We start from the raw sequence: 18,795 nt of genomic DNA, 5'->3' as shown, positions 1-18,795 counted from the left end.
ATTTTGCTCACACAATGAGATCCCATTCAGTCTCCGTCCCAGACTCACATACGACAGGAAGAATTCCCCTACTTTTTCACAACGGAAATACTTCAGGTATTTTCACTTACAATACGGTTTTATCATTTTAAGCTTTAAGGAATGTGGCACTGAAACATTTTCGCTCCTTATTCAGTTAGTAGCATCTAATTTTTTGGTAATACTTAGAAAGATTCTGTCTATGCAGACTATTCATTGATGTTGTCTGAAATAGTTCAGCTTTTCACTGTACTCTTCTGCTCTGCTCTTGTCTCTTTGCAGTTACAGCTGTAGCTGCCTCCTCTGGTTCGGAAAGGAGAGGGACGGCATGAAAGAAAGTTGCTGAGATTACAGAGGAAGCAGTGACACGACTAGATAAAGAGAAAGCACCTGTTCTAAGATCATAATTATTTTGAATTAACTGCACATCAAACTGAGAATTCAGACAGCAAAGTAGAAACTCACAAAAAAAAGTCTTAACTTGAATAAAGCAGTTACTGCTAGGTTTGGAAGTTAAAAAAATCCAACAACTCTTCAGCTCCACAAATCCCAGCTAAGAAGAATTCGCATCTGAAACTCCATGTCATTAGAAACACTGAATAACACAGTGACCAAAGGCATTGTCAATACAATTATATTATACAGGAGGATAAGAGGGAGGCCTAGACAGCTAACAGTGTGAGTAATTGAGTTATACTGTAGGCTTGTTTTTAAATACTGCAATCCACCATGTGAATGCTGCAGGTCTCATTTAACTGGGTCACCAAAACTTAGGCAAAAGCCTACTAACTTAAGGCTAGGAAGTGCGATTTGTTTGCCTAACTTTCGGCTATGAGATGTGAACACTGGGAAGTGTAAGCAAATCACACAGGTAAGGGCAGGAATCTGGACCAGCAGACGGAACAGGTAAGAATTGTGCTCCTCAGCTTTTAGGACCCCTCTGCCCTTACAAATTATTTCAAATTTCGTCCACATAGTCCACATTTAGAAGCAACAGAAATTTAATAGAAATTTAAGACCAAAGTAAGTGCCATGCCCTCCCAAACCGCCCAGGCAGTGAGTATCCGCCTTGAAAATTGTATCCCTCTGAAGCCCCAGGGTCCTGACAACCATTTCACATAGTAATTTAAAGTAAATACCTTTCAGTAGGTAATTCTGCCACAGCCATCTCTTGAAGTTCATTGAGGTCAGGGTTCTTGGGCTCAGTTAATGCAAGCGGTGATAGCTTGCTTTCGGCATCCTGAAGTGAGCTTTCATGTTCTGAATTCATCTTGCTCGGCTGATTTTCAGCAACAGTGAGATCTGTACATGCAGAATGCTCACCCTGCTCCATCACAGGAACGGTTGGAGAGTGATTTTTGTACAGGTCTGTCTCCTGCTCTTCAGTGCTCGTGTTTATAGCTAAGTCGCCTTCACCAGTGACTAACATCCTTGCAGTACCTGTTTCAGGGATGTCTCCAGTTTTTTCGTTACCTGTCTTTGCTGTGCTTAACACTGTGTCACTGTTCTCTTTTACATCTCCCTCGGTCATATTGCTAGATTCTAGTTCAGAGTCAGTTTGCAAGCAATCATCCTGGCTTGCTTCATTTTTTAAGTAATCTATTAACCCATGCATGGTCACTTTCTTTTCTTGCTGTGCATCTTGTGAATTTTCCAATGTTTCCAAGCATTTCCTATTTACTGCATCATCCTGTATCATCTGCATGTCATTCTGAGACTTAATGTCATGCATAAAATTGCCATGAATGTGTGTCTCCTTATTTTCCCCAGGTGACACATTAAAATTGTCTGATAATTTTTCATGATTGTAAGATCCTCCTGGGACAAGTGTTGAAGCTGCCATGTCAGAGACGCTCTTGGCAATGTCTGGATCACCATGCTCACTTTTCTCCTGTTCATTTGGCTTAGGATCCTGGCACTGTTCAGTAGGAAGACTTACAGCCTCTTCAGATGAAACTCGTTCTGCATTACACTCTCCAATTAAGTCATTTCCCTCTGCGGCAGCAGCATCTTGTAAGTCCCTTTTCTGTACATCGCCTGTAGAGATAACAGGTACAGTGGGTTGTTGCTTGCTGTCAGAATATGCAGGGAAGTTCTCAGCTGCTGCCCCATCAAATGAAGCCAGTCCTTGCTTCTTTATCTCTAAGCTTATTAGTGATTCAGGATCAACGCCACTAGCACACACGCCTTCCTTTCTTTCCATCTCACTGCTCGCTGGATGCTCAGTGGTTTCGTCTGGCTTTTGCAGATTTCAGCAGGTGTAGCGTCATCCAACCTAGGGACCACTTCTAAAGAGCTACCGGGCTGCCTAGTTTTCTCAGTGTCCTGGAGACTGGCTGGTGCCAGCTCTGCCACTGTGCTTGCTTGTTGCAGAGATTTGCCTTTGGCAGCTTTGCGGGAAACCTCAGTAGCTAAAGACGACTCTTGCCCCTCTGCTTCTGAGGTGCCCTTGGGAGCTCCTTGGCCCACCTTGTTTGATTCTGAAAAGTTCTCAGCACCGCACAGTTCTGCTGTATCCTTGGCCACTGGACTCTGCTTGAAGCCTGCATGGTTTTCAGACAAAAGTTGGGGTAATTCAGCACTCAGTGTGCTGTGGACAGTTTTTTTAAATATCTGGCTGATATGCTCCCTGAAGGCTGGGAGACTGGAGCCAATGTCCAGAGAGCTGCAAGTCAGAGCCTCATGCTCCCTTCCAGAGTTCTCTGCAGACTGCTCAGAAATACTGATCTCTGCCCTGGTTATGTTATTATTCTCTTTTGAAAGCTTTTCCACTTCTTCTGAATTCCCAGGTTTCTCTAAGATCTTACTGTACTTGTCATCTACACAGATATTGGTTGCAGTTTCCTCATTACAGCCTTCTTGTGATGATGAAAGGCTCAGCAGCTTCCCTTCTAGAGTAGGGAGAGCTAACAGAGACTCTGCTGAACTGTCACTTTGCTGTTCTTTGAAGTTTACCTCACTCTTTGTTTCTTTGGATTTAATTGCAGATACCTCTTTCTTCAGCTTCTCAGAAATGAGCTGTGATAAGTTTCCCGTACTCTGACCTACATTTAAAGTCTCTGGCGGGGCTAAACTTCTGTCTCCATCACCCTGAAAACTTTGGTCTGGAACATCTTTTTCATTCACACACATACTCCCCGCAGAGCTGTTTTCTGAATTTGCTGTTTCACCTGTGCTTACCCTGGGCAAAGGACCTAAGTGCACAGACACCTGAGAACCTGCAGCAATCTGCAAATTAGAGTTACCTTCTAGGGCATTTTGGCATGCTACATCTTCCAGTTCATTATTTAGTAATTCCCCCCCAGTACCATTGTTCGTATTGTTCCCAGGTTGCCAGCTAGGATGGCTGAGTGCAGAGGTCTGTGTAGAGAGGGCTGTAAAATTTGCTTGACAATAACCAGGCTCCTCTGTTGTCTTTTGAATGCAGCTGGATTTATACGACGTATCAGCGGGAATTACTTCCCCATGTGCCTGTAATGGTGAAGGAGATCCTTGTGCCCCTGGACTTTTATCACTCTTTATATTGCTTGTTTCTGTGACAGAAGCACTGTCCTCAAAACTTATCTCCATGTTTCCATCTTTCTGGATCATTCCCCCATCAGCAGTCGGAATCTTTTCTGAGCTTTTTGCCATTAATGGCATTTTCCCTTGAGTTTCTGAACGAGATATTTGAGGATCATTTTTCTCAGAATTATCAGAAGTGTGTGCTATTTCCATATCACTTGGCAAAGCCTGTGATATGTTAGTGGCACTTGCTGAATTCTGTGTCCCTGGAAGTTAGCAGCAGCACAGCTTTCACCAGTATTATCCTCTATCCTGCATATGCTGCCTGGCTGTTCATTCTTGTCAGATTCTTTAGAAAATGTATCGCTATGACATGCTGCTTCATGCTGACTAGCTGAGATCAAAGAATTATTATCCTGCTCGGGCTTGTTTGAGTTTTGCTTACTGCAGCAGTTTTCTTCCGCCTTGAGATCAGTTTTGTTTTGCTCGTTGCAGTCTTGCAAATTAAGCACGGTCACACCACAAATATTTTGCCCGTGTTCTCTGCTGCACATATCCTCTGACACCACAGCACTGCTTTTATCCTTGTCCTTTTCTTTTGCTGTGTCAGAATCGCATTGGATCGGTGCTGGACCTAACACAGAAAATTCTTTATCAAGGTTGTTTGAAATGTTTAGAGGTATTTCTTGTATGTTGCTGTGATTATTTAGGTCCAATGGCTGTCCAGGTTGTAGTGCCCTTTCTTTGTGTTCCTGATCATCTGCTCTTGTGTCAGCTGTCAGACTGCTTTGGTGCTTCTGTTGTTCGAGTCCTGTATTTGAAATCCAGCCACTGTCACCAGCAACAGACATTGACTTCTCCATTTGGTCTGCTTGGGGAAGAGCAGTTGGAACATCTGCATTCTCCTGCGATTCTCTGATACCGCACTCCAAGGCTTCTGAAGAGCTGTACGTATCACTCTCAGAGATGCAGTTGTTTTCACTGACGTGGTCATCACCTCCTTCCCCCACGTGAACTTGCCGAGGAGTTAGTCCTGACATACCGACTACAGCTTGGGAGGTTTCTGAACAAGCCATCGGTGTGTTTCTGTGACTTTCTGCAGCCACTTGCTCCAGCTGAGCTTGCATCAGCACATCTGATTTGCATTCACTTTTCAGTGCCAAATCTTTGTTCCCCACAAAACTCTTCACCGCAGCTTGGTGCTTCTCTTGTTGAACACCCTCATTTTCTTTACCAGCCACAGCACTGCTTTGTGCAGCTGCAGCTGCAGGTCCTTGCTCTGGATCGCTGAGAGAAACTTCAGTGATGTGACCGTTCTGTTCTTTGGTTTCCAAAACCGATGAGGCCTCCTCAGTCTGTACAGCCATGCGATCCATAGTCCCTGCCAACTCATTTAAGCCCTGGAGCTCGAGTTTTGATTTGGACATTTTTGCACTTTCTTCTGACTTGCTATAGCTCTCAGGCTTTTCTTGACTCTCAGTTTTGCATTCAGATTCCAACACAGTTTCTCTAGCAAAAGTCTTTTCCCAGGACTCATCCTGCTTACTCTGCTTAATATTATTGTTCTCAGAGTGGAGAAGCGGTGAACTGGGTGCACTGGCTAAACAAACTTTTTCAGTCCTATTACAGCCTGGCTGGCTCAAAGTTTTGTCTTCTGCCTCAGTGTTAAAGCAATCAAAACTCAGCAGGCATTCCTCCCTTGGAAACTGCGGTGAAGCCATGAGCTTATTCTCCAGGTTATCTGCGGCAGCTGTTTTCTCTTTACTTGTTTGTTGCTCAGGTTTACAACAAAGAGATTGTGAATTGTCTTTGGGTGATTTAAAGTTACTGTCTAAATTCAGAGGCTTTCCCCTAGCTTCCTCCCCTGGGCCACCTGTTGAAGTCTTTTCACGAAGACTGAATTCTTCAGGATTGTGTCCCGAGTGGGTATTTTCCGTGTCCTGGTGGTGGCTACTCACAGAGTTCAAGGCTTGTCTTTCTGCCTCACTTGACCCCTCAGGTAATTCACTCGTTTCTGTCACTTGTGCCTCCTCTGTTCTGATTTCATTTTTTCCGCCTGTTACACCCGCCTCGGTTTCTTTTTGATTCAGCTCTGTGGATCTGCTCAGAGAAGTACTTAATGCATATTCTTCCAGTAATAAACTTTTATCTACCAGGGAATTTTCCTTGGTGGGATTGATAGGGCTTTCTGTTGCAGAAAGTGTGGTGCTTTCTCTAGACACATCATCAGCTTTTATAATTTCATTGCTACTGGCTTCATCTTTTGGGCTTTCAGTTGTGACAGCTGATTTTTGTTCTTCCTCTCGCTTAAATGATAAAGGCACACTGAAATCCTCGGCACTAACAAGCTCATCCTCCTTTTGAAGCTCTCTTTGAAAAATGGGTTTGCTTTTTTCAGAGGCTGTTTTCACCGCTTCACTCCTCATTGGATCTTGAGAGTAATTTCCAGGCACATATTCCCTCGAAGGCTCTTCAGGCTTTGGTACCAGGAAGAGATCTGGAGGGTTAGAAGGCAACTCTGACATTAAAGTACAGGCTTCTGATTGCTCCTCTTGGCTTCCAGATAGAGCCGAATTTGCCTCACTCCTTTTAGCTGTTGTTACAGCCCCCATCTGTGCATTACAGACTTCACTGATCTCAGTGAAGCCCTGAGCATTCACAATTGCTCCAAATTTTTCACTGTCTGAGCCTCCTGTTGCTGGATAATTTAGGATTAAGGTTTCCTTTCTCATTAGCAGACCCTCTCCACCATCTGTGTTCTGTCTACCTTGCTGCATTACAGTCTGTGGCTGACCTATTTCCAAAACTCCTTGCTCCTGCTTGGTCTCCTGAGCAGTAAAATAATCTCCTGCTTCTTTACCCTGGGGAAACGTGCTGACATGTGGTTCCCTCATGCCACCCAGCTGTTCACTCTGCCAGAGCGATCCTAATTCACTCCAACTCATTTGTGTGACTTCTTGCATTTCTGTAATTGCTGCAGGAGGGCTGGGCTCCAGGCTTGGGTTTCTGGGATCATTCTCACTGGTTTTCATAGAAGTGGCGGCAATATTGTCACATTTTGGGCCTCTGTCCGCAGATTCGGCATGTGCTATTCCCTCTTCTTTGTCATTCGCTGGATCTGGTGATGGCACTGCTTCATTGCAATTTGAGGTTGGTAACTTGTCATTGCTGCTTGTAAGATCTGCTGGGACATGTTCTTTGGCCCAGTCTGCAAAAGGCGTTGAGATAGGCAGACTTCTCTCTCTTGCTTCTGCAGCCTGCTTCAAGAAATTAAAGTCTGTTTGCCCTCCTCGCTCTTGCAAGACAGTGTTCTGTCCTGTCACCTCTGAAGACACCACGCTGGAATTTGGACTGGATAAATCTTCAGCGCTGTAGCTACTGATGCCTTCATTACTGATGCTGCCAACAATGGAAATGTTTATTTGTTTCATGTCAATAAAGAGGCAAAGAATATGAAGCAAATGAAGCGAAGAATAAAACCAATTTGCGCCATTGATGTTTCAAAGCCATGCAGTACATGCACTGAGAAGCTGATAATCTGCTTTCAGGAGCTAAACCATCAGGCACACATTACAGTGATTTAAATGCTCATTACTCTGGAAAATATGTCCCCAGTCTTACCTGACAGCCACCATGCTCATGGCATGCATTTTAACCATTCTAAAATCTTAGTTAAATGTGGGGAGAGAGAACACACATCTAAGACTAAGGGAGCAACATGGGAAAAAAGTAAAAAAAAATACTGGAAAAACACTAGTATCGCAAAGAGAGGTTTTTAATTTCTGCTTCTGTGAGATTACTTTGTGCAAAGCTAAAGGCTGTGCAATCCAGAGTAAGTGCTGTTATCTGGCTATACTTTTATTGTGTAGCAGAAGATTAAGAAGGGCTCATCTGTTGAATGTTTTTTCCAACTAATCAGCACAGCTGATTCTCACCAAAAGGTCAAAGGTGTCACCCTGCCCAACAGCACACACCCTATGAGGTCATTTTATTGCAGTGTTTGATTGCAGTGCATATAACCTACAACTGTTTGTATGATCTCTCTCCCCACCCATTAAAGATAAGAGAAAAAATGGAAACAGAGATGATGTGGGTGCACTAACTGCAGAGAAGGGGAAGTTATTTTTAATATTTTTCACGTGCACTCTGGAGACCTCAGTTTCCACATCTAGGTTTGTAGGTGATGAAATAGGTTAGCCTTGTTCTTTCCCTCACTTTCCCTGAGAAGCCTGGGCATAATTTACTCCGCCTTAGGGAACATGGAGTGAAATATCAACTTGAAACTGAACGTAGAATTGTACCTAGAAGCAAGGGGCATCATTTACTTAACGTGAAATAATAAATTTCCCACCCCATCCGACGCAAGACACACAGACAACACGTTGCCAAATGCTCGGTGGTCAGTGTGACGGCAGTGCTCTCCAGTTCCATAGCTGCACAGAGAGGTTGTTCATGGTGAACCCATCACTGGAGCTTTGCCACAGCTTAGCAGTAACAGGCTATGTTTCAGAAATTCAAAGTGCCCTACAGACTGGAGCTATAAAAGATGCTTAAAACACCTCCTGTAAGGCCAAGCATAGATTGGATTTTAAGTAATCCCCAGAAATCTGAGAAGCCTCTCTCCCCTCCTCTGCCCAAGTTTTACGCACAAAATACTTGACGGAGAAGTGAGTCAGTGACCAGCTCTCAGGTCCCTGGGTTTTAGGTCTGTGTTTATACAAACACTGCCCTTTCAGGACCCGTTGAAGCACCATTGCAGCCCCGCGCTCTTGGGCTGTGCTACAGTCCACAAAATGCACCTCCAGGCAGGGTCAAAACCCCTCCTTACGCTGAGGACTGCCCCATGCAACAAACAATTTCTTTACGAGAGGGCTGCATGTAAAACTGAATGTGAGTTTTGTCTTAGATCCTAAAAACCTTCCTCAGAGTCATTGCAGTGGAAAATAAACTAGTCTTTAAAGAGCTATTGGAATTTGCCTATATTACGGGTAAGCCTCAAATCTAAGTTACAATATCTATAACGTACAATTCTATGAATTGTATGTTTAAACAAGTAGTTTAAACAAGTTTCAGTGATGCTTGGCACCAGTTTGAACATTTAATTTGTAACATCAATACATTTTATTTAAACTTTGAAAAAATTGTTTTGCCCAAAGGAATTTTTGTTTTCCTCATACGCTGAAAACACCTATCAATCTAAAACTTACTGACACTGGGAACAACAGAGATGGCAATGCAATATTTGGTATCTGCTGGATCACTGACAACATGGGACATGATGAGACATGAACAAACACCAAGGAGACGCCAGGAGGCTTTTCCTGAGGAAGGAATACACTTTATCATTTGACATTAATTTTCCACTCAAGGAAGCTTAATTAGAAGAGGAGAGGCAGAAACAACAACACTGAATTGAGGAGGGTATGGAAAAGTGGGAGTCAATTGCCATTCCAGCATTTTGGTCATGTTGCAGGTTTATCTTCTTACTGATTAAATTGCTCATTAGCAGTTGCATGCCCAGGGTTCTTCAACCTGGAAGCACGCTCCTGTCAGAGATATGGTGGTCAGGGGAAGAATAAACACAGGTGGAGGTTGGGGGAGAGAAGCCCTCCAACCACTGTGAAACTGAGCATTGGAAAAAGTAGAAAACACCACTTATAGTTACAGTTTTTCCTTATTGTTTATCTTTAACCTCTGATTCTTTACTCTTTGTTAGTCCCAATCTGTCCACTGAGTTGGGAGAAGCATCGTAATTAATCTAGGATCAAAATGTTGGTAAAGTTCATCATACAGACCATACATCATTATATATTTGAATTTTACAGATTTTGGCTGACTGAAATTCTTTAAGACCTTTACAGACGTGACTTCTTCGTTACATTAGACTCCTATTTGCAGCTATCAAATATGAAAGTGTTCCAAACATGTCTGAAGTGGTTAAATTTTCTTGAATACAATCACTAAACCCATGAACTATCTACAGCCATGCTGGTAGCAACTCTGTAAAGAGTCACAGTAGTAAACCTGTGACTTTTAGCAAGGTCAAGGGCAGATGACAATCCTATGAACTAAGCTATTCAGCATTATGAATCATCTAAAACAATTTTTCTGGTGTTCGATAATGCTGAAAACTCATTCATTTTACTCAGGAGTAGATGAAGGAATTGGGACAACTTTGTATTTAATGCATCCTGAACAGAATTAAAACGACAGTGCTGGCATATGCTGTGACAGCAACTTAAACTATCACTTTCAGAATGAAGTAGTACACATTTATCATCCGTGCTACTGCAGCTTGCTTCAATGTTTTATTCAGGATATAACCCAAAATTGAAAGGTTCGAGTTTTCAATCATAATAAGATACGTCCAGACTGAGCTGTTTGGATATGTCCATTTATGTTTCTTCTTCTGATGTTGGTAACAAGGAAAACTGTATAAGGAACATATGCTACATCTTTGCTTTCAATTTTTGTAATCTTGCTTTTTTGCCTGCAAGACACTGCTGGGGTTAGGCAAATGTGTTGGGAATGACTTAAGCATAGTTGATCTTGCTCTAGGGCAGAAGGACGGACTAGATGACCTCTTAAGGTCACACCTAGTCTCATTATCTTACAGTCTTTTTAAAGGGAGTAACACTACAGGTAAATGACACCACATGCTGAAGATAACTCCCCTGAGTAAAACCCAATCTACATGAAAAAGTATTAGCAATCAATAATTACCTGTAGGGAGCATGTATTTTCAGACAACCCATTCAATAAAATCAACTTAAAGCTATGACCCTAAAAGTTGGATTTTTTAAATACAGGAAAATAAAATGTGTTCTCTTTTGTGGTTGTTTTATCTTTTTTGTTTGTAATCTGAACTACCTTGATATTATTAAGGGAAAAATTCATTCATATTTAAAACAAAACATGCAAATGACGAAGCATGAAAGAACATTAGAGTTCCTCATAGCTCGTGTAGAGCTTAGGGCAGAAAGAGTCATTTTGCTAGGAATAATTGCTGCACGTAATTGATATCTTAAAAAGAAAGAAAACGCAGTCATGCAAAGACCTAGGTGTGTGTGTAACCTGAAATATGCAAGTGTCCCATTGAACTCAAGAGTTATCAAAGGGAACTTTTCCCTTGGCTTAGAAGTTAAGCACACAATTAAGGATCTGAAAATTCAAGGCCCTAAGATACTGACCATATGAATGCTATCCTTCCAGTTACAACATCAAATAACAGTAAGTTAAACCTTTATATGTCTAAAATGTTGTTTTGCATAAATAATTACTGAGAAAATGCTTGTTTGGAAGCACATTGCAAATTTACTGATTTATTTTTAATACCTGTAGTTAAACTCTTCCATCTTCAGAACACATTGTGGCAAGCTTGAATTATCCTGGAACAATTTAAGAGTACTGCCCAGTTACTAAGATGTTTATTACGACAGCACTGCCTGGTTTGTGTTTAGGGTGTGAAGCTATAAAGGATGTTAAGAAATCAATGACTAATGGTGCGTCTCCCATAAATTACTTGCCGATTAAGAGCCATACCCAATCTACCAGCCATTAACACTTGAAGTCGTAACTTCCATTACTGTGTTTTGCGATCCACAGCAAAAGCAAGGGGACAGAAGATAAAACCAGCAGCAGCTAGACAAAAGCTCTCTGGTGTTTACTGTCGGGGGTGGGTGGGAGGGGGTTAGAGATGCCCAAATATGTTAAGCCTACTTGATAAACAACAAGAAACGATGATCCAACAACAGAAAATCATAGATAATTTAAATTTCCCTTTCTTATTCCTTTGTTTTTCTTCTAAAACATGCAGTAGTTTTTGAAAGAACAGGCAGGCTTTCTAAGCCAGTCACACTAGCGAGGGAAAAACACCAAGTGCTGAAGCCTAAGAAACCCAGAGGTCACATACGGTTGCCATCCATACTGATGTAACTCTGAGCCTGAGTGATTATATTCCCAGGGGTATAAAAGCCTGAAATCTGAGGATGAATTTAGAAAGCACTAAAAGGGACAAATGCACAGCCAGCTCTGCAACCATGGCACACATATAGCTGCTTCTCAAATGTTTCTCTTCTGTTTCCCCTGACACATGAGATATCAACATCTATATTTTGAGTTTACACATTTGGACACACTGTACTTGAGGACTTGAGTTAACTTAAATAATCCTGCATTTTAATCTGTCCCTAAGAGGTATTGAAAGTTAATTAGGAACATGGAAATCACTTCCACATTCCCTTTAAAAAAAAAAAAAAAGACTTTTAGAGGCAGAGCAAATCACTGTTTCAACTTTTCAGTGTAAACAAACACATGAGAAATCCATCATCTCTAAAGGGCTGCTAACAGCAGCCAGCTTCCCCCACCCTCCCTGCGTATCTAAGCTTTCAGGAAAAAGTGAAGCAGGAATAATGATCTATACAATCCTCCTAGGAACTGTCCTCCCCTTCTCCCCCCACCCCCAATCACTTTTTACCTCCTTGTTCCACATACAGAATTGAATGCAGGGACTGCAATATTTTAAGTATGACCGAACTAAATTATTCTAACATTAAAAAAGTAAGCTGTACTACTGCTGCAGCAAGCAAACACGGCCAGATCTTCAGTTCCAGTTCCACAACCGACTCCTGCTCTCCATCTGAGATACCCGGAGAGTCAGACAGAAGGAAACAGTCCCACAGGATGTCTGGCAGCTTCAGCTTGTCATTCCGCAGTGGCTCCATGGGTCCCACAGGATCCTTGTGCAGCACTCCAGGCGGGAGAGCGGCCAAGCTCATTCATGAAGAGTGCTTATTTCCCTGAACTACTTCTGGGTGTGTACCTTTTAAATTGTTGTATCTGTTTCTTCCTAAACCTGCTGGAAAAAATGCCTCTCTGGGGTAGAGTTGTCCAGCTAAGGATTCGCCAGGCATTTTCCTCTGTGTGTGCACCAAGAGAAAGGCATGGTTACATCTCACACAGGCACCAATGCAAAGCCTCAAGCTTGCTAACTATTCTACTCCTTCAGCATTTTTATTTCATGCCGAAAGTTTACAGATTAATCGCTGATAGTGTTACTTTTCAGCATACAGGACTAGTGAGAAACAGTTAAAAAAAATTGGACCAAAACAGATTATTTTAAAATAAGAGTCACAGAAGTTTTGAATTCCAAAACATAAGAATTTAAAAGTGACTGAAACAATTTCTGATGGAAGAAAGCCACTCAGAAGACTGGAAAAAAGCAAACGTGGTAGTTTTCCACACAGAGATACTCCATCCAAAGATGGCAGGTCTTACGCTCTTAAGACTGTACGAGTTTGCTTCAGGGTGGTAAAGATGCGTTCAAAGCAGCATACGGGAGTGAGTTAAAAATAAACAGCCCGGAATCGGAAACTTCAAAGATTTTCCATTTATTGTTTTTGATTCTATTTCGGCAGGATATAACTTAGAAGTCACCCAAAACAGGCATGTGCCAGCAGTTTCAGGAGTAAGGCTAAATAAAAAGTAATTGCCTGAGTTCCTGCCCATCTAATATGTTTCCCGAAATAAGAATCTTATGAATCCCTTCAAGCTGACTCATCCATGTAACATTCATCTCACGAGTCATAATTTTGCATGCTGAAGTGCAAAGCTTTTTTGGCCAGCTAGAATATAAATCTAAGTGTTCTTGGTACTTTCATTTTGAAAAGGAACCTTCAAGAACTGCAGCTATTCCATTTTTGAGCAATGCATTTTAAAAAATGCAAATTGGTCACCAAACAGTATAAAATGATTATGCTTATATTAAAGAAAAAAAAAAAAAAGCAAGGCTGCACTTGCTGCAGCCAAACCACAAATATTCAAAACCCAAGATAAAACCCACCCCACAGTCTCCATTGCTACCGCTGGCTCATTCTAACACCAGTTTGGACAGCTTAATGTGCTGGGTGGGTGACAGTGTAGCCTTGTGTTAATTAGCTGTACTCAGTCTGTTGTTTCAAACCACATCAGTGTGTAACTACTTGCTTCTTCAGTTAACAGAGTTTTCCAAAAGGCCACATGCAAGAATTGCTGACGCTAATGTAAACCATCACACACCACACCCCAGCTCCAGTGTTTGTTATTTTTCCATTCATGCTTAATACTCCTATACCTATTTATACCTCGAGCATGAACTTGTGCCTCTGCTAAAATCCAAACCCACAGAGAGAAAATTATCTGGTCCACTTCCTTGTCAGATGACTTCTGGATTCAGGGCAGACTCTATTAACCAGTTCTCTGTACCATCACTACAGTTGGAAGAAGAGAGAGAGATACTTGCTACTTTGAGTTTAAAAAATAAGTATCTTGAAAAGCTGCTGTTCTGACTCCTAAAGTATGCTAAAGCATCATTACGAAGGTCAGCAGGTTTTGAAAAAGAATAGCATGGATACAATAATTTGAGGGTTAAATTCTGCTACATCAAAGTCACCAAACAAACAAAAGAACAAAACATACTTGTAAATTTTGCAACACATTTAGTAGATTTCTGCATTCTCAAAGGAGACTCCACCAGTAAGGCGGCCCATTCCTTCTTGTGCTAAAAGCCACGGTAAGGTCTTCAGCCAAGACCTTGTAGCTTTGTCTCCCACAGAGGCCATTTTCAACGGCAGGACTGCCCAACCTTGCCCACAGGACGAAGATACAAACGTCCACCCATATGAAGACACGAGACCAACAAAAAATTCTAGAAGTGTCAGGTAGAAGTAGAGGAAAGATATTGCTTACCAGGCTAAAATAAACTGCCCTCTCCCAAGGTCCTCTCCTCAATTTTATACATTTTGAACTTTAAAAATGAACCAAACATCACAGAAGTGATGGAGAGCTATTTCCTCAGGGCTTTCAGGTGGGGCCCTGCTGATTTTGTGTACCTGAGTTCCTTACATTTCCATAAATGAATGGAGCAAGAATGTCAGAAAGTTTAAGTCTCTGTATACTTCTTGTTGCTTTCTGGCAACATCTAAGAATCTCTTACTATTTAATGTACTACACCGTGAGTATTCTATACCCATTTTACAGGTGCAGAAAATTAAATTCAGAGAGATTTGTTGCTTTGATAAGAGTTCACTCCTGGGAGTTAGTGTTGGGTCAGGGAGTTGAAAGCACATCTTCCATTTTGAGTGTTTCACAGTGGTACTGTCCCTATCCATTTCCTGGTAGCTAATTAGAAGAATCTTTATAAGCAGTCATTAGAGAAAGTTGTGTATACACATTCCTTAAAATGTGGACAAGAAAGTTGTGTATATACACATGCCTTAAAATGTGGACAAGAAAGTAATTGTAAAGAGGTGCTTTCTGAGAAACAAGAAGAAAATATACAATTTAAGCCCTCTGAGGTGAGTTGTGCTGCTTCATTCAGAGGATAGAGGCAGTACATAAGGCAGGTCTTAGCAGTTGGCACAAGCACTGCATTAGGTGGATGCTGGTACAAATGCTGTCAGTCAGAGGGTGTACGGGTATTGCAGTTCTAAGTACACAGTCTAATACCTGTCATTTTGCAGTTTCACAAACAACTCTAATTTGCAGGAATGTTAGTCATGATAGGCCTACTATAAAATTCAGCAATTAGTAATACTCATCATTTCCTCTCTAACTTTCCCCCCCTTCCCATAATATAACTGATAAGAATAGCAGAAAATTACTGTCACAAATCAGAATGCATCACTTTTTAAGTAGCTTACAAGAAATCTATATTTTCTTCAGCTAGGACAACATGGTTACTCACCACTATACACACAAAAAATATAGTGATTATACACAATACTGTTGAGAGAAACTAGAAACTAGAGGATACATGTAGTATTTGTTAACTGAAATAACAAACCAACAAAATACGCATCTAAAATTCTCACCCTGTCCAAGTTTACATCACAACTCCAAACTTGATATTTTCTAACTAGTGTGAATGACATCTATGGCTTTCCTCATTTGACATGAAAATGGAGAGACACTCTCAAAGATATGAGGAACTCATCCAAGGAAGAGCTGTTTCATGTGTAGACCTGGTGCTAGATAGTAAAGTGATGCCACATTAGAAAAGAAATAGTCACGTATCTCTAGAAAAGAAGTGCAACCTTTCATCACTTTACACTTCAAGACTAAAGCACAGAATCACAGAATGGTGGGGGTTGGCAGGGACCTCTGGAGATCACCCAGTCCAAGCCCCTGCCAAAGCAGGGTCACCTACAGCAGTTGCACAGGATCACGTCCAGGCGGGTTTTGAATCTCTCCAGAGCAGGAGACCCCACAGCCTCTCTGGGCAGCCTGTGCCAGGGCTCTGCCACCCCCACAGTACAGAAGTTCTTCCTCACGTTCAGGTGGAACTGCCTGAGCTTCAGTTTGTGCCCGGTGCCCCTTAACCTGTCGCTGGGCACCACTGAAAAGAGTCTGGCCCCATCCCCTTGACACCCGCCCTTAAGGTATTTATAAGCCTTGATGAGATCCCCTCTCAGTCTTCCCTTCTCCAGGCTGAACAGCCCCAGTTCCCTCAGCCTTTCCCCATCAGGGAGATGCTCCAGTCCCCTCATCACCTTCGTTGCCCTCCGCTGGACTCTCTCCAGTGGTTCTTTGTCTGTCTTGAACTGGGGAGCCCAGGACTGGACACAGCACTGCAGATGTGGCCTCACCAGGGCAGAGTAGACGGGGAGGATACCTTTATCATTGTAATTCACTTCGCAGTCTTAGTCTTGCTCAGACTTTATTATTTTCAACAGACAATTAAGATGCGCTAATGGCAGTCAGAAGAAATAGAATTAATAGCAAATAACTTCCTCTGTGTGTACTGAAGTACGACAACCTACTGAACTGTAAGAGCTCCACAGCACAGCCACACTGTCCCTTCCAGAACGTAAGCTGCTTTTTCTTGGTAAGTGTTTTTAGATTATGTCATGTCTCTAAGTTTCTCTGTAATGTCCCTGATGTGGTCAATTATGATCTCACTCAATACCTGCATTTGGACTGAAACTGCCACAAACTGTTGCATGATATCAATAATTTTAGACTAGACTAGGCCAGACTAGACTAGAACAGAATATTGGAAGGGACCTACCATGATCCAACTGCCTGACCACTTCAGGGCTGACCAAAAGTTAAAGTGTGCTATTAAGGCCATTGTCAAATGCCTCTTAAACACTGACAGGCTTGGGGCATCGACCACCTCTCTAGGAAGCCTGTTCCAGTGTTTGACCACCCTCTCCATAAAGAAATGCTTAATCTTCATAATTTCTTATAAACAAAGGGAGAAGAAGAGTTTATTGCCTGGAATAGCATTGACTTAACAGCATTTGAAATATTTTACTTGACTACTGTTTGCTCTTGTTTTTCATTTCTCAAGTTTACATCTTTCAGAAACAATCAGAAATGGTAGCCAGAGTTGATGGCAACAGAAAAAGGCCCAAATCAAACACACTACTTGAAAAGGATGCCACAAATCTTTCTGCAGAGAATTCTCCAATCTCAAAGAAAATTTGTGAAAACACTGAAAGAGGTGCCTACAGCCTAAAAATCCTACACATTTATCAGCAAGTTACTGCTACCCCTTCTAAGTTGTATTTATCATTCTATCCCAGGTAACATTGATGATCTGGAAAGTATTCAGCTCTATGTTAAAATCATGCTGGTATTAGATAATTTCTTCATTGCAGCAGATGAAAACCCTAGTAGCATGGGAAAATTCAAGTAATCAAGTAAAAAGTATTAATGCTTCAGACAAAATATTCTCTTTGGGATATCTAATAAAATCCAAATTACATTTACCTTCTGCCATCCTTAATAGCACTGAAGAATACCTTAACTCTGAAAGTAGTCCTATTTATTTAATCAGGTGAATTTTAAGATATTTAGAAGAGTGCAACGCTAATAAATATTAGCTGGGTTGGTACTTTTTAGTAGGGTTGTTATACAGAGCTGAGTATGGCATTTTGCAATTGTTTACAATTACATCTTACTTCACAATCATATGTGACTACAAAAGGCTCTTCAATGTTTCTCTGAGAGTTTATTAGTATGAGCAAAAAGCATAGGAAGTTTAGGTCAAGGGTTACTACAACAGCTGGAGTCTTGTTTATAGTTATGCAGTAAGGCGAGAAAGTCAGTTTGGTAAACAGTAAGTAGTCTTGTTTTGTCAGGTTATTTTGAAGACTGCATCATCGTCATCCATCAGGATGATAGATTTTGAAAATCAGTTACACAAAACCAGAAACTTAATGAACAGCTCCCAGCTATTAACAGCAGGAGGGCTTCAATTCTATTCACAGGAAGAAACTTCATGTCTTACCTTGTAGGTCCTGGAATCAATGGGGATGTGCTCTCAGCCAGTTGCACAGCAGCAGGAAGATCTGAGATGTCCTGACTTCCAGATCTTTCTATGCTGTTTTCCTGCGGGCTCCTTTTTAAACCGTGCCCATTACTAGGAGGTTGGCCTAATTCTGAATCTTGTGGAGCACTCTAGAATGAAAAAAGAACAACATAAATAGCTACTACTATTTTGGAGAACACATAACCTTAACAAGTTTTGTTCTGCCCGCTGACGGACAACTTCTGTGGTAGATTTCACTACTCTGATGGAACTTGCAGGTTCCAAAGCCAAGCCCTTTTTTTTTCTTAGTGACAGAAAAACAGAAGGAAGTGGTTGAGTCAAAAATAAATACTAGGAAAAGAAGAGGGAGAGAAGAATGCAACAATTGTTCTAAAGCAGCCAAGGCCTTTACTGACCCAAGGAGGGTATCATCTTTTCTTTTTCCAAGCCTGGCAAATGCTTCCGTGCTAAGCAAGTTTAAAATGAGAAAGGGCGGAAACAGGCTATAAACTCTGACACTCATAATATTAGCAGTATCTTTGGAGTCAAGTTAGAGATAAAGTCAACATCAGTCAAGACCCAGCATACTTGAATTCAAGTCCAGATTCTTTCCCTCCCACTTCAACAAAGCTCAGAATGCCTCTGTACTGAAATGGAGGGCCTGACTCTTCACCACGCTGCTTTTCTATAATAGCTACAGGCAATGCTGCACTTTCTGTAGTAATAGCTACAGAGATGCTATTACACAAATGTGGTAATGCTGCATCACCTCTTCTCAAAGGTAAATATTTACCCGGGATCTTCATCCATAGACACATGCCTTTACATGAGTGGGTTTTTTTTGTTTTGTTTTGTTTCTATTGCAAACTATTGCTTTTGCTCCAGGGAGGAAGAGAGTCCTGTGCAAGTGCCAGGGCTGTGATCCGTGGTGTGCCTGCAAATCCCTGGGGTTCTACAACACCCCTGTGGGGATGCTTAAA

At 41.7% G+C, this 18,795-nt stretch overlaps 1 protein-coding gene across 1 annotated transcript in view; it reads right to left on the bottom strand.

Annotated features, from left to right (window-relative positions):
• Window positions 1-1,157: 1,157 nt before the first annotated feature.
• LOC104167301 overlaps window positions 1,158-18,795 on the bottom strand; it is a gene marked incomplete at both ends in the record, with an annotated part of 51,037 nt that continues 33,399 nt past the window's right edge. The window contains 4 exon segments of the mRNA XM_009707524.1: window positions 1,158-2,271; window positions 2,274-3,797; window positions 3,800-6,921; window positions 17,795-17,964. Of these exon segments, the coding sequence (XP_009705826.1) occupies window positions 1,158-2,271; window positions 2,274-3,797; window positions 3,800-6,921; window positions 17,795-17,964 (5,930 nt within the window).

Source organism: Cariama cristata, unplaced genomic scaffold (genome assembly GCF_000690535.1).
Source record: "Cariama cristata isolate BGI_N322 unplaced genomic scaffold, ASM69053v1 scaffold14039, whole genome shotgun sequence".
Lineage (NCBI taxonomy): Eukaryota > Metazoa > Chordata > Aves > Cariamiformes > Cariamidae > Cariama > Cariama cristata.
The sequence above is the reverse complement of the archived record's forward strand: the minus strand, read 5'-3'. Positions and strand labels throughout refer to the sequence as shown.